Raw genomic sequence first — 16,879 nt, 5'->3', positions numbered from 1 at the left:
AGCAACATAGAGGAAATATAAAAGCATATCAAACAAGCAATAGTACAATATAAATATAAAATAAGACAACATATTACATTAACATTACCCAAATGTCTGTCTAAACAGATGAGTTTTAAGCTGTTGAGTCTTTTGAGTCTTTTGAGTTGGCACAACAACACCATGTTGAACTGATGATTGTATCATACTGTAGTCGTTTTTTCAGTGTTATGAATTATATTTCACAATTTCACAAACACCGTAATTGTTTTGTTTATTTAGTTGTATTTTTATCAATAGTTATCTTTTTCCTTTGTTTTTTTCTTTGTTTTGGTTTTTCCAAATGTTTTGGATTTTTTTGTTAATCAATGCAAATGTTGTTCCACTCCACAACATTTTTAGTTTTTTTTTTATGGAGTAACTGCATTGCTTTATGTAAAGCTACCAGCAATATGTAATTACTTCATATAATCAACAATTTCAATATTAAGGAGATGTTTTAATAATATTAATGATGCAATAGTAAATCTAAAAGTGGCATTAAACATATTGAATATAGTTACTTTAAGTACAAGTCAAAATTATGTTGAAAATCTTGTACAGCACCACTTTCATGTAATAAATCTGTATCTCTATGACAGTTTTATACATTTATTTTACCCCCACCCACCCTGTACCGGGTACCTTGTATGGTTCAAGCTTTATTACAGAAAAGATACAGTGTTTTCCAAACCTTATTTTAAAAGCTAAAGCATGAATGACAAATTAAAATCAAACCTGTTGGTTCTGTTTATGCACAGGGACACATTGTCTTAATGTGCTTATCAGTGGGTGATTCAGTGAAATGGTTTTCAGTGCAAAAATAATTATAGATCTGGATTATATGCATTTTTCAAAAGACCCTTCTATTAAATGTCTTCTCTATTCAGTTCATTTTGTATTTTTTTATTTTTTTATTTTAAAAAAACATGTTGGTGCAATTGCATTGTCCTTTATTATATATCCATCAGCCACAACATTTAAACTGCTGGCCTAAGTTTGTCAATGATATTTAAAAGTGCAGTGTGAATAACAATTGTTAATTAGGTCTTGTGTAATAAAAGTTATAATTTTAAATAGATGTGGTTAATATTTTGAAGGTTTTGCATGAACAGGAATGAGATTAAACTGTCTTTCTATTTGTCTGCTTAAGGTCTCATCAGGTCCAGAGTGCGGGGGACGGACGCTGCAAGAGCCAAAGTGCTGACCTTCCTGGACAGCCACTGTGAGGTCAACAAAGACTGGCTGCCACCCCTCCTGCAAAGGATCAAAGAGGTGTAACTGCATGTTCATTTATAAACTCTAATGCAACAAAGTATATGTGAGTCTGAAAGCTTCTCTATCAAATTACAACCCTCTCATGTTCCAGATGTGTCTATATATACACACAAATATATGTGAGTCACGAGGCATAGGACCAAGGCCAATCTGCAAATATGGCATGCTTTACTGCTCAACAAAAAGCCTCTGCGTGATGACTCCAGTGGTCGAAGTGAAATCGTGCCATTAGAGAAAATAGATGCCGGTCTGATTGCCTCTCATTAAGAAATAAGTGCGGTACTCTCTTCTTCACCCCTCTTACTCTCCCGTCTGCTGTCCTCTGCTTGTGTCTGCTCTTCTTGTCCTCCCCATCCAATCTCTCGTCACCTTGTTTTGCCTCCTCTCACCACCTCTTCTCCGCTCCCCTTTGTCCTGTCACATCTCTCTTCCTTTCTTCCTTTTTTCCGTCTCTCGTCTCCTTTACTTTTACTTACTCTTCGGTACCATTGCACCTTTTCTTTTCCATTTTCATCTCCTCTCCTGTTTTCACCTCTTATCCAACAATTTTGGTTATCGCACTCTGTTCTACTTTCCCCACCTCATGTCTTCCTCCCTGTGCTACTGCCATTACTCTCACACCTTTGCTTTTCTTCCTTTTCTCTTTACATCTCCTCGTAATTTTCCCCCTCCCTTCTCTGGCCTCCTCTCAGCTTCTTTCTGGCCTCTTGAAACGTCCACTTTTCTTTTCTATCCCTATCTCTTTTCCTCTCTCGTTTCTCTGCTCTCTTGAAATCTCCCTATCCACTTCCTCTTGCATCCTTTTCTATCCTACCCTGGCTTTACACATACCATCACCTTCCTTTGATTTGCTTTACGACGTTACATGGCCTTTCTCATCTCCTTCCCTGTCCATGTGCCTCGCATACTCTCTTCTCCAGTTCATTTTAATTCTAACACCTGTCTTGAACTTCTCCAATTCATCAAGTCAACAGTTGTTTGCCTGCTATTAAAGACCTTTGATCTCAATCTGCAGAGAAGCGATCAATAAATCCACCAGAGAGTCTGATCTGTTTCTGCTGCTGTACCATCACCATCCATATTTATACTCGTGGTTTATTCGTGTGTGTGTTTGTGTGTGTGCGCCTGTGTGTGTTCAAGCACAAAAGTGATCTGTCACTGTCTATGTAGTCACTCTATAGTCGTATATTTAGATTTAAATGTATGAGGTATTGATCCGATTAACACACACGCGTAGTCAAAACTCCAGGCTACCGTAAAATCACATTACCCGCAAAATAATTGTCTGTCTTATTGATATAGAGAGCTAAAGTCTTGTCCAAATTTCAGGTTATCTGCTTTTCTGTATTTCACATCTGATCAATTTTATCATATATTTTGATTTTGTTCTCTTTTAGTTGTTGTCAAGCTTTTTCTGTTTTGCCAAAAAAGCCTTTTTTTGAATACTTTACTGTTTGATGCTAACAAATCATTTTGTGTCAAATAAATAATTTATTGTAATTCCATTGTCAGGGAAGTAATTGAGAAATAATACATGCAAATATGCATCTTCTCATTTGAATAAATAGAAATTTCCCAGCTTTTAGAGAGTATTTACTCAGCCCCATGTCTATCACATTACCGCTTTTGCTTTTGTCTTTCAGCACCAAGGCAACAATTTATTGTAATTGTTCACCAATTAACAGTAATATTTTCAGAGCATGTCAACATAAAAGGATCCTGGTTGTGTTTAGCAACATTGCTCATTTGTTGCTATATGTGCAATCAAAGAGAGCTGCAAAACAAAAGCGATAATCACAATGAACGGCCAAACATGTAGTGAATATGTTGATGGTTTCATTAGTATTTCCAGTCATTTCTTAGGAATAATTGTTTACATGAAGAGCAATGAACAAAATTAACACTAGCACTCCCTGCATGCACTGTTGGATTTAAAAAATGATTTGAAAGATGGTATTAGTGATTAAAAATATATAAAGAATTGCATTAAAGCCTAGAGTGCTTGTTGTTTTGGAATAATGGGTTTTCTGAAGGGACAATTTAGATGATAATTTTGTCAATAGTCAAACGTCTGCCTCGACACAACTTCCTTGCATGCTTGCATAAAATACTCAAGGACGACTATGTAAAACAGGTTATTTATTAAAATTCAATATTCATTTATAAAATCATTTATAATTCATTTATACATTTATTCATTTGTAAAATTCAATAAATGTTTGAAAGTTGCACTTTAAAAACAAGAGTCCAAAACCATAAAAGAAGCAGATTGCTTTGGGGTCAGATTCCTCTCAACTTACTCATCAAATATTCTCATTTCTATTCAGGTGAAGGAAGAAAAAAAAGAAATGGCTAAAATTAAGAAAATGCTCCAGAGTGATTTGAAAATAACAGTTATCCGGTTACGACAGTAATGTCGTGATGCTTCACCCTGAGTGCTGCACAGTGTCATTACCCTAACAGCTATTAAAGCAGACAGAGTGCTTTGTAATGTGGCTGAAGCTGTAGAAGGATGCAGCTTGCGTCCCCTTGCACTGACCCTGCAGCTAATGGTCCAGAACCGCTCCACCTGCTCTGTAATATCACTGGCTGAAGATGCATCCAGCCGTTTGACCAAACTAATAGAGGGACACTTCATGATTTAAAAGGGAGTGCAAGTCTGGCAGCGCCAGTGTGTGTGGGTGTGTGCAAGTGAGATTTTGTACCTTTTATCCTTGTAAAGAGCAAATGGCACCATCAAGGAAAAAATATGAGGAAAATCAAGTGCAGCCATTTTTGCCAGTTTTCACTTTAAAAGGATTTAGGACTCTGTTTAAGGGTTAAGGAGGCAATAACTAAACTAAATCCATGAGTATCTTATGGCCTTATGGACGATTACACAGGGTTGAGGGATACGGGAATTTTTGTTGGTGCTTGATATTATCCCATTTTTTACAGTCTCATCAACCAGTCACAAATATCAAGCATTACATTTTTAATGGCTTTAAATGTTCACTTAAAAAGTTAGAAATGCTTTACACGCTAACCTTTTCCCCGCATCCTGTCTGCATGATTTAAGCTTATAAATTTGCTCATTTCCAATACAGAAATGAAATCTATCTATAGGATTAGTTGCTCCACTGGGACATGAGTCGAGGTCTATCAGCAAGCTTAGTAGAAAACTGCCAGCTGGATTTCATGAAAGTTGGTAGAGGTGAATTACAAGAAACACCAGAAAAATAGAGGAAAAAAAGGTTTGGTGCATTTCCAGACCACTTTGTTTAAAAGTGGAAAATAGTTCATTGATGGAGGATGTGCTTTCCAAATGTTTTTTAAAAATTATTGCTGCGCTACACTGAGGATCTTATTCTCTGAACCACATGAACCAAACTGTAGAGTTGAGTGGGCAGCTGCTTGGTTGTTACTTCAGAAAAGTCTCAAAAGTGCCATAAACCAGAAAATCACTGTAATAAAGTGGCGTGCAGAGCACAAGAAATACAAATTACAGTGGCTGAAAAGTCAAGCAAATGAAGCCAAGCTTCAGTTTCTTAAATAACCACTTGGGGTTGGCTTAAACACAAAGGGTCAGCTTTAGAGCAGAAATACATTGTCTTACAACCAAAATCTCTCTGGTTTTGATCTCTCTGGTTATTTTCTTCCTTCTGACAGCCCTGTGAAGGAGGAGTTTTATATTACTTACCTTAAAGTTAAGGATTTGGTTGATTTAAAAGACTAGTAGGTATGAACACAAGGGGCATGCTGAACTCTAGCCAGGTAGTAAATTAGCTCTCCCCATCTCTAATCAAAAAGTATCTTTGTCTGTGTCTCTACTCCAATATGGTCGCATCCACCAAAATAAACAGAAAAAAAAAAAAGATTTGCAAGCCAATAATTAAAAACATGTATTAGTAATATCAGTCTTTTATATAGCACAGTCAATGTCATGCTCTAAATATGCACTGTGCTCAAACATCACTTGACAAAAAATTATGCAGCCAGCTTTGCTGTTGTAGTAAGACGAAGACAATGCTTTCCATCAGGATAGCTAGGTGTCAGACCTTTCTTTATTCGTCAATTCCAATATAGCCCTAACACAAGTGAAATGAAATACCAGAGCCCGTATTGAACTTCGCAAACTAAAATATTGAATTCTACACAGCCCTCGTGTTTACCTCCAGTAACCTATTGATGTGTTACTCATTTTCTCTGCTGCTTCTTAATAAATTGTGTTGTCACCTAAAAGCATTTTCTGTATCTCTTCATTTCATGTTGCTCAGTGGTCTGACATTAATGACAGAGAAGGGAATAAAGTAGCACTGAATTAAAGTCAACAGAGGTAGTGGTCAATCTCACCTTGCTACATTTGCTGTCTGCATGATTGTTGCTGAATGACTGAAATTCCCTTTCGGAGAAGTGCAGTATAATGACCTTGGAGTTTACAGTCTGTTTCACACACAGATGAACACACTGGACTGAGCGCCTCATTTATTCGAACAGAATTTGGTGATGAAAGCAGAAACACATTCACTTCTTTCTCCTTGGTAGCTTGGTAGCTTGTTTTATTTCCCTTGCATTACACTTTTTAAAAAATTAATCTGAAGCCCTAATTAAGCATAAATGTGTGCGGTTCTTTTTGTGTCTCCAGGACCCGTCTCGAGTGGTTAGCCCAGTCATCGACATCATCAACATGGATACGTTTGCTTATGTGGCAGCCTCTGCCGATCTCCGTGGAGGTACACAACCACTTTCTTCCATCTACACTCAGAAACAAACGTCTCTGAGGCACCTTTGGGTTGTGTTTTGATGACAGAGAGAAACCCTTTTGGGTTTCTGACTTATGAGGTGGCCCTTGATGATAAGTTTGTGATGAGTTCATGAACCTGTTCTCTCTGGCTGCTGTGAACATTAAATGCTTTGAGATTTTTTTTTTTCCTACTTCTTCTTCTTCTTCTTCTAGCAGTGACTCTTATTCGCTCATATTGGACCCCTCGAGAATAGTTGCTGTCCTTGAATCATCTTATCTTTGAAATGTGCACTAAAGTCCCTCAACCGTGTGTCCTTGAATATTCAGATTTTGTTAGAGTTGCCCTTTTTTCTGCCCAGTTTCTACACAGATAAGTGCTGATGTCTTGGTTTTAAACTGTGCAGCGAGTGCACCATCTTTCTTTCCATCATTGTAAAGGGAACTAGAGACTGTAGGTTTATGTTCTCAAATTTAATTGTTTATTTTTAAGAAATAAACTACAACAGTCTTAAGGTCTCAAATGTCTCAAATGCTGTTTGATGTTGAAAAAGCAGAGGCATGAATCTAAATATATTTCCAAATAAAAGAACGAAACGCCTTTTATTATTATTTATCATAGTTTTGTCTTTCTGTTAATAATTCTTCTAAGACAAAAAAGGCTACCAGGTGGAATTTTGCATATTTAGTTACTCTCAGAAAATGTCCCCCAATGACATCCCCAACTTTTCAATTGTTTGATTAATTGACTACAGCATGGCATTCAGCTGTGGACTGCAGATGTTCACTTACCTATATAACACAAACTCTGTGAAAAACATGGAGTTTCAGAGAACTGTGATGGTCAAAAAGACTTAGGACACAGCACTAATCCAACACAAGAATCAGTTTGCATGCAAGCTGTGAAAGAATGATCACATCTTCATATTTTGTATCCAAGGATCCCGACCTTCTTGTAATTTTAAAGTGGTCTTTAAAGCAATTGGTCTCCAGGCTTTCTGAAGGACTTTTAAAGTGTTTCTTTGCATATTGACTGCTTTGTCACTCATCTTCAGTCCAGTCCAGTCGCTTTACCTGACTATTTCCAGTGTATTTTTATCGTTGTTTGGTTTTTTTTTAGGTTTTTCTTTCTTTCTTTTGTTTGTTTCTTAATGATTTTATGAATCATTCAAAGAATGAACTGGTGTTGTGTGCAAACTTTGATTTAGTGTTTGTCATAATTTAAGCTTCTAGATTATTTTAGTTTGAGTTTAGTTTTAGTCGATTAAATATGATAAGATTATAGTAGACTAGACTGAAGTTGTTTCAGTTGACTAAAATATAAAGTGTAAAGGTTTGTCGTGTTTTCACCAGTGACAGTGGCGCCACATGTTTCACGTGTCTTATCTTCCTTGACATCAAATGAGAAACGTGTCCATATGGCTGCTCTTGTCTTTCTACCAAGAGTTGACATTTCATCACGTTTTGATGACAAACAGGGAGCGTGGGAGCCTCCCCCTCACACCCTGTTTTTTCTGTGACAGATCAAAACATGAAAGAAAGATTAAGCTGTGCCAAGTTACACAAGAACTGGACTGAAAATCAGTGGAAACAGGTCTTATGGTATTTTTTAGCATGACAATAATTCCAAACACACAGCCAAAGCAGTAAAAGCACACAATGGACCACTATCAGCATGGATTGGCCTCCCCAGACCTCTACATTATTTAAGTAATAAGGGTCATCTTGACAGAAAACAGAACAAAAGGCAGCAAACATGCAAAGAACTTTGAAATGTCCTTCAGGAAGCCTGGGGAACTATTCCTGAAGACTACTAATAGAAATAATAAGAAAGATACCTAAGAGAGACCGATCTCTCACTCCAACCAGTCGTGGCAGATGGCTGGCCCTCCCTGAGCCTGGTTCTGCCAGTCAGCGATTGCCTTGTATACTGTTTTTCCATGTATATGTGCACTTTTAAATAAATCCCTGAACATATTCTCTATTTTTAGAAAATAGAGAATCTCAATAAATGAGGGGTGGCTCAAGACTCTTGCCCAGCATTGTCTATATGTGCACAGTAGGGTTCTCTCACACAGCTTTGAAATGTGCTTAAAGTGTAGGCACATAAAATGACTCTTTGAACAGTTAACACAGTCCTTTTAATTTGTTGATATCAAATTCTTAGATATCAGTCAGTTCGTTTGCTGCCATCAGGATCCTGACATCATCTTTAAGACCATCATGCTTTTGTAAATGCTTTTTAAAACATTAAATTAGTAACTTGAATAAATGTAGAAAGTGAACATTTCTATTAGCTCAGCAGGATTATACTCGCAGATGAGCTAAAGCTAAACGGCCTGAAAAAAAGCCAGAACAACACATAACTGTGTTCTCTGTCTGCGATCTGCACTACCTCCCACTTTATCTGTTGACTTCATAGTACCTCTCTCCTTCCATTAGACTCTTTTACCAGTCTTATTTTCTTGGTGAAAGCAGTCCGCCAATCAATGCAGATAATAGGGCTGTCCACTGTGCACGCACAATCACACAGGAAGGAGAATCGATAGCGATAGTCATGCTTATAAAGAGCATTTTAATTATAGATGAACCTGTCGCTGAAATCATAAAAAAGACGGTCATCAGATCCATCTGCATTGATCCTGACATTCACACACATGTTGAAGTCTAAAGACATACCAACAGAGAGTGGAGGGGGAGTAGCTAATCCTTGACCTGGTGGACTGTAAGCACACAAAAAACTACACAAGCCAACACAACATTTTCTTTGCTGAAGTTTTTCCTCTAGTATCAGAAAAATAAAATATATCTCTATTTGTCTTTTCATTAACTATTTTATATACATATTCTAAAGAAAGCATAGCATAACAGTGACCTTGATGTTTTGGTACAGCACAGTAGCCTCTGTACTCAGTATTATTTAAAGCATGTTCTTTACTCTGTTGTTCTCCCTCAGGCTTTGATTGGAGTCTCCATTTTAAGTGGGAGCAGTTGTCGCCTGAACAGAGAGCCCGCCGGACTGACCCGACCCAGCCAATCAAGTAATGCACGCATACACAAAAACTCAAACATTAAAATGTATAACTGTGGGTGTATAGATTCTGAACCCAGGGCTCATTAAGTAAGTGCAGACAATTGGAAACAGAGAAGGCAGAGAAGAGGAGGTTAAAGAGTAGGAACAAAGGACAAGAGGGGGAGTGAGGAGACAAAAGGAAAGAGATGCACTGAAGTCTGATGAAAGGATAAAAAGGAAAAAGTGTAATAGCACGGGTTTAGTTGTCTTCTTAGGATGAATTCTGAACAATTAAGTTCATTAAAAACTTGAAGAGTAAATGTTTTAAAATTTCACCAAATCCAGAAGATGCTGACGGTGAAATAAATAGATAACATTTTCATATGTATCGTTTTACAGACTTGAGTGCAGGGTTTTACTTGTTGCTAAATAAAGTGTGTGTGTATTTTTATGTGTGTGTGTGTGATTGATCCATACAGCATAATTATTATGAGGGACTCTGCAGGAGAAAAAATATTTGACTCAACATTTTTAGCAGTATTTAACTCCACCAATAACATATTTCTGTCTACAAGCAGAGGTTAAAGTGGGCCAGAATGATCTGGAATAACATTCTAGCAGCTTTCATTAATAACCAATTAAGATAAAAGCAGATAAAGTAAAAATAATCTGCTTTGCTTATCCCCAATGTTGGAAAGGACAACAACCTATAACAAAGAGCTTCAATAAAGCAGAACAACTCAGTATCTTAAAATATAACATGACCATAAGACAAAACAAGGAGGGCTGGATTTGGATAGATCCAGCCCTCCTTACTCATCTATAATTATAACCATACACTGGACCACATTTACAGGCTGCATAACGAAATCAAGCTACTTTGAATCATATTATGAATCTCTGTGCCAAATTAGAAACATACACGTGGATGGAGGATTGTAGCCACAGTTATAAAAGTGCAAAATTATTTGTCTTTATGTGAGGTAAAGTATTGCAAATGGTAAGGAAGGTGATAAGTAGACAGCATCAGCAGACTGGTCAAATTTCTTTTTAGTGTATTTTTTTTTCTGGCATCTCCATTCTGCCATCTTAAAACGACCTCTGTTGTCAAAATCTCACTTTTATATTTTACACAATTTTACACACACCTGAACCTCATTAGTCTCTACTGTTTAAAAAAAAGGCTAAACCAAACAACGAAATGTAAACAAAGAAACAGGAATAAGATTATTCATCTAATTTACAAACTCATTTACACAAATAAATGGTTTGAAAAGTAAACAACTTCACTATGCAAAAAGGAAAAACCATTTGGTTGTACCCAATAATAATGGATTGGATTTATATAGCGCTTTTCAAGGCACCCAAAGCGCTTTACAATGCCACTATTCATTCACTCTCACAACTGGTGGAGGCAAGCTACAGTTGTAGCCACAGCTGCCCTGGGGCAGACTGACAGAAGCGAGGCTGCCATATCGCTCCATCGGCCCCTCTGGCCAACTCCAGTAGGCAGTAGGGGAAGTGTCTTGCCCAGGGACACAATGATCAGGACAGAGAGCTCGGGGATCGAACCGGCGACCTTCCGGTTACAGATACGCTTCCCAACCCCCTGAGCCACAGTCGCCCAATGATGCAATCAATGACATCATGATATAAACCCCATATAAACAGGAAGTGCTGGGCCGGCCCCTCCCCCCTCCCCCACACCTGTTTTGGATGTAAGATCAGCATTATGGCCAACTGTAAAATAACATGGGATAAATTATAAATATGTTTAAAGGACAAGTGGTAAATAAATTCAATCTTTTCTCAAGGTGTTAGAGCAGGTTAGCACAGTACGTGGCAGTTCAGAATATCCTCAACACATTTCTGTTGGTTTTCCAGTGGGATCACACTTAAAGTAAGCTGTGCGAGGTGATGAATGACCCCCTTTTGCTTCCAAAGAGACACGAGTGTAACTCCTCAAAGTCGTACCGTGCCCTCCTCAGTCATGCTGCCAGGATTGCTGCAGATACACGAGCTACTATTAACTGAATAATTAAAATGAGCATGGCTGGTACTGCAAAAGGTTATTGGTGATGTGGGTGGTTGATTTTTTCATTACCAAGCTGCATCAATTCATTTTACTTATAGTTGTAAAAGTACACCGAGCAGGCACAATGACCGTAACACCAACGCTATCAGTAAGGTAAAAGTTATGCAAAGGAAATCAGGACAATTCGATTTTAGAAAGCACCCACTGCATAAAACAATAAATAAGATAATATAATGCCATGTAAAAAGGCAGAGTATAATACAACAAGGAGCAAAAATCTAAAGAAAATGAATACAGGTGTTGTGGTGTGAGGTAAAAGTATTTCTGTCATTTGGCAGTGGAGCTGAAAGCTGAAAATGTTATTACAGAAAGCTCTGCCTTTCCAGTAAGTGGTTCAGTGGGTGGCCTGGATTAATGGCAGTTCTTTCAGTGGCCTCCTCTCTACCACAGCCACCAGTTATTTGGATGCTGCGTTTGCAGGTTTGCTACATTTAAAGATGACTCATGCTACATCTGTGCTATTGGCAAATTGATACGTGTTACCAGCTTAGTTAATTTTTCATCTGACGCATCCCGGTATCCCTTCCCACTGATGCAATTGAGATACTCAACAAATCAGAAAGTAGTGTCACCCTATGGTCCTGTCTGTGCTCATTTGATCACAGACTTGTTGTCCTCTTGTCGTCCCTGTCATGTGTTCATGCTTGCTGATGTCAACAAAGTTAATCTGGGAAAATGTCCGTACCTACAGAGTGGCTGGTAATTTCAAACAGCTCAACAAATACCACCAAGCATACATACAAACAAAAAAGTTGATATTTTATATAAAAGTTGTGATGTTCTGATTAAATTTATATTATTTTTTAAAAACGATGATAGTGTACTTTTGCCAAAGGTTATACTAGACAGTAGGTGCAGATTATGGAACTGTGGAGTTTGCAGTAGTGTGATTTATAGTAATTGATGATGCAGATGCAGAACAGCCTGTAGTATCCATTGGCACTGTTAGGTCAAAGGTACCAGACTTTAAATTAAACGTAAGCTGATGGTGGTTTTTAATATTGCTCACCAAATGTAACTTTTTTAGAAAACAGTCCGGGTGGAATCAAACCCAAACCCCTGCAGTCTTTCACCATATAGCTCACCTCACTTATTCTTAGCAAAGTAATATTTCTCTGCTACACCAAATTGTACCACCTTCAAATTCCCTTTTTAACCCATTTCTATAATATTTTTGTTGGAATTGCTTTTTGGTCCAATTATTTATACTTTTTATTTTATCTTATAATAAACTTGCCACACTCATGTGCTTGTTACTCATTTCAAACCAGATTTCTTATTATTTTCTTATTATTGATACTTTTAAAGCTAAACTGTGAAGGTTTTCTTCACTTTTGTGTTTTTTTGTGCATAAACGTTTTAGAAACATACAGACAGAGAGAGGTCAAAGAAATGGTGGAAAACTGAGGCGCATAAAACTAAAACAGCATCAAAATTTACACCCAATATTTCCTTTTATTAAGTCCACATTGGCAAATAGAAATGCAGCTATGCCTTCCAGCAACGCATTCCTCAGTGTGCAATAGTTTTTCATGTGTTTACATTTGCCTTTGGGAAGTTATTAAAAACAAAAATCTATTGATTTTGCCTTTCAGGCCCATTTTTCTGCTTTTATTAAAAAAACCTGAACCCATTGTCATCCTTCTCTTTGTGGAATTTTTGTATTTGTTATGTATGTTCTATTCAAATATATAGAGTAATGATATATGTATAATATGAAGTATATATAATGAATATCTTGTTTTTGTACAATGAGCTTAAACTTTTGTCTTTACAGTCTAAATTTCTCTATAGGTTGTTTATTATGAATGCATGTAAGTTTATCAGACCTCATTAGCCCCCGAGAGGGACAATGGACCCCCTAATTATCCTCTACCTAATCAAATGAGCCAAGGTGTGAAAACGGGTGTAGGTCAAAATCAGCCAAGGTTTCGATGAGCTAATTGTGAAACCTAGGCCCACCCTATCATGTGACTTCTTGAGGTCAGACGGCCCAGGATGTGAGTGGGCATTAAGGCGTCTGGGAAGGGATCTCAAAACTGGATTGTAGATGGCAGACAGTTGGTGTCATAAACTACCGCCTCTGTTCAAAGATGGTCGCTCACAGTGGACATAGATGGCCTCTTTTACTCCTCTTTCAAACCACCTGTCCTCTCTGTCCAAAATGTGAACATTGGCATCCTCCAAGGAGTGACCTTTGTCCTTTAGATGCAGATGGACCGCCGAGTCTTGTCCCATGGAGGTGGCTCTTCTATGCTGTACCATGCGTTTATGAAGTGGCTGTTTGGTCTCTCCAATGTAGAGGTCTGGGCATTCCTCGCTACACTGTACAGCATACACTACATTGTTAAGAGGTTCTTAAAAGGTTCCTTTTTCATAAAGCTTAAACTTACTGTTGGATCAGGTGATCCTGAACCATCCTTCATCATGATGCTATAGGCTCAGTCTGTTGTGGTAGCTGCCATGATGGTCTGAGCACTTCTTCTGAATCTCTGCCTTCTTTTAAGCCACTATACATTTAAATGCCAGCGTTGAATTCCATTAACTATAATCTACCGTCAACCTCCAACCACACATAGTAGGTGGCTGCTTTTCTCTGGGCTTGGTTCTTCTGGGGGTGCCTTCCTGTAAAAAGGGAGTTCTTTCTCCCCCATTTTCAAGTGCTTGTTAATCGGTATCACCCATCAGATCATTGGGTTTCTTTCTTTAATATTGCAGGATCATTACGTTAGTATAAAAAGTGCATCGAGATGTGTTGTTGTGAACCAGTACTAGAAAAAAACTGCTGAATTCATAAAATTCCAAATAGACCACAGTAAATGCAGCTGACTAACTAATGTTGGTTACCTTATGTGCTATACTGCATGTAGACTAATTTATAATAAAAAGCCCCAATACATAATTAATTTAAAATGGCAGTAATGGCCCACAATCACAGACTGTCAGAGTAGTGCTTAAAAAAAGCTTCTATGTCTACAAAATGTAATTTTCTGTGGGGTGCTGTGATTAATGGCAGTGCTGATGTGCCCCACCACTGCTAGAATAAAAAAAAATGCAGTTCAGAAATCAGTAAGAAATTAATCATCCTACTCTGACCTTTTATTACTGCAGTGACCTCAGCAGGGTTGTGGCAGGCTGACCTCATCAGAAAAATAACAATAGCGGTCAATTTTGATTGGGTTAAAATAACTGCTGTTTACAGAGGCAGCCTCCTAAGGTCATGTAAGTAAAACCTCCAGCCTTTCTCAGACAGGTGTTGACTGAGGCCATATATATATATAATGAAAGAGACGTTTGACTTCTAACCTTTAATTACACTGTTATTTTTATCCAAATCATTTTCTTTTTCCTAAACACTGCCAAGTAGTTTAGTTGCCAAACCCAAGTGAACAATTAGTCAAAATTGTTATTTTCTAAACCTAACAACTAAAACTGTGTGGAAAAAAATATAAATAATTGAAACAATATTGTGTACTTACTAAACAAACTTATATAAAATGAACTTTTCTTTTCTTTTTTGTCTTTTAGTTAAGTTTCTGTGGTTTTGAGTGATGCTGAGTTTTTTGTGATATGATGCTTAAGTTTTGATTTGAATCTATTTGTTATTCTAGCCTCCCTGTGTTTCCCTGTCTGTTCACCACTTTGCCATACTATGTTTAGGTTAGTCTCCGTGTTTCCAGTGTCTTCTCTTTCTTTCCTGTGTTGCTTTAACATTTAGTGTTCTTTCGTTTTTGTTGCAATAGTTTTAGTTTCTCCATATGTGATCGTCCTGAATAAACTCAAAAATCTGCTTTAATGCTGTTAACTCACAAGAGTTATTCACAAGAAAAAAAACAACCATGAAGGACGATGCAACAAAGCAAGACTGAGACAATACACACACACACACACACACACACACACACACACACAGGATAACGAGGGCAGAGGTAACAGGTGGGAACACAACTGAGAATAATTAACTTAATGAGTCGGGGGAACCAACACACGGAACAACAGTCGCCAAAATAAAATATGGAAGAGAGTCACAGCAGAATGGGGAGACAGCACTAACTTGACACAAACAGACAAAAGGAAAAACAGAGAGCGAGAAGACTGAAGGAACATCATGAGAACACAAAGGGGAACTAACAAACCTGACGTCATCTAAAGCTGAACTAAAAGCAAGAGACACATAAACTAACTCTCAGAAGCACAAGAAATCTTTGGCTCCTTTGGTGGTTCGACACTGGCACTTAAATCTACTCAAGTTTAGTTTAAATTTAGTGAAACATTGTGGTTTAGACTAAAATCCGCCCATTCACAACACCAACCCTGCACTGCTGAGCTTGATGCCTTGGAAATGAAAGCAGGTTGCATAAGGACACATTGGCTGTGATGAAAAACCTAATACGCTAAAAGTTTACAAAACCTCAAATCATCGATGCCTGACAAATCATTTGCTGTGGAGAGATGAACAAACAAACAAAGGGAAGCCACAAGAGCCACAGAGCAAACACACACGCACGGTTATAAATAATAAACTTTGGCACTGCTCCTTCGTCATAAGTCAGATTGGTGGCAGGAACCCAGATTTGCTGCTGTGCCAACTTATGACTGCCTGACTTCATGCATGGTTTTTATTTTTATGTTTTGGTGGAGGCAGCGGGGCAGGCAATCACATATGGTGCGTGTGTGTGTGTGTGTCCCTGTGTTTGTTTTTTGGAGATGGATGTAGAAAGATTGTGGAAAGGTTGTAGCTTGTTCACTGTCATGGTTTCTACCTGCAAGTCAATGCAATGCTTTTATCTGCCATGTCAACCTCGTTACCAGGAGTTACCATTTATGCATTTTCAAACTATACGTATGAAGACCATGATTGGCATTATGTATTTCAAAGCCTCCAACCCTAACCTTTTCAACCACATACGTCATATATATGCACTGTAACCTGTAACACAGATACTCGAGGAGATGAGTTGGGGTGCTTTTCACCACTTTTTTTTAAAAAACATTTCCATCTAGTATTAATTTACTTCTAGAAACAAGTTTCACCACTTAGCAGCCGTCTCAGTAATAACATAAAAACTGCGTGCATAAAATCACCATCTATCCATCCATATAATATCTTTACTACAATATTTAGTGGATGTGCCAGCTGCAGTATAGTTGAAAACTTCTGCTGCACCACATTTTCCCATATTTATCCTGCATGTCCTGTTTTCTCCTCTGCATTGATGATAAACACTGTAAATGTATTTTGGTACTTACTTACTGCAACATAAAAAAAAAAAAAAATCAAACCTTTGCTGTCAACCAGGGGTCTGAAACTTTTAGTGCTCAGTTTCATTCTCTGCTGTCTTTAATTCTGTAATTAATTTTTTATGTGTACAGGGAGTGCAGAATTATTAGGCAAATGAGTATTTTGTCCACATCATCCTCTTCATGCATGTTGTCTTACTCCAAGCTGTATAGGCCTCACCTCTTTTCATTGGCTTTTAGAAAGGTTTAATTTATTTGTTTTATTTATTTTTATTTTATTTTTATCAGCGAGGTGTTACTACGAAATTGTGTTCTATTGTATTTTTATCTGTATTTACTGTACAGCACTTTGGTCAGCCTTGGTTGTTTTTAAATGTGCTCTATAAATAAACTTGACTTGACTTGACTTGACTAGGCTCAAAAGCCTACTACCAATTAAGCATATTAGGTGATGTGCATCTCTGTAATGAGAAGGGGTGTGGTCTAATGACATCAACACCCTATATCAGGTGTG

At 37.6% G+C, this 16,879-nt stretch overlaps 1 protein-coding gene across 1 annotated transcript in view; it reads left to right on the top strand.

Moving 5' to 3' along the window:
- The window catches only part of galnt14 (UDP-N-acetyl-alpha-D-galactosamine:polypeptide N-acetylgalactosaminyltransferase 14 (GalNAc-T14)), a 232,178-nt gene that overhangs the window by 157,182 nt on the left and 58,117 nt on the right, over positions 1 to 16,879 (top strand). Inside the window, exons 6-8 of the mRNA XM_005929923.3 lie at positions 1,172 to 1,293; positions 5,921 to 6,008; positions 8,973 to 9,057. Coding sequence (XP_005929985.1) covers positions 1,172 to 1,293; positions 5,921 to 6,008; positions 8,973 to 9,057 — 295 coding nt within the window. The remainder of the gene's footprint in view (positions 1 to 1,171; positions 1,294 to 5,920; positions 6,009 to 8,972; positions 9,058 to 16,879) is intronic.

This window comes from Haplochromis burtoni, unplaced genomic scaffold (assembly GCF_018398535.1).
Source record: "Haplochromis burtoni strain Fernald_Lab_line unplaced genomic scaffold, NCSU_Asbu1 Contig_126, whole genome shotgun sequence".
Classification (NCBI taxonomy): domain Eukaryota; kingdom Metazoa; phylum Chordata; class Actinopteri; order Cichliformes; family Cichlidae; genus Haplochromis; species Haplochromis burtoni.
The sequence above is the reverse complement of the archived record's forward strand: the minus strand, read 5'-3'. Positions and strand labels throughout refer to the sequence as shown.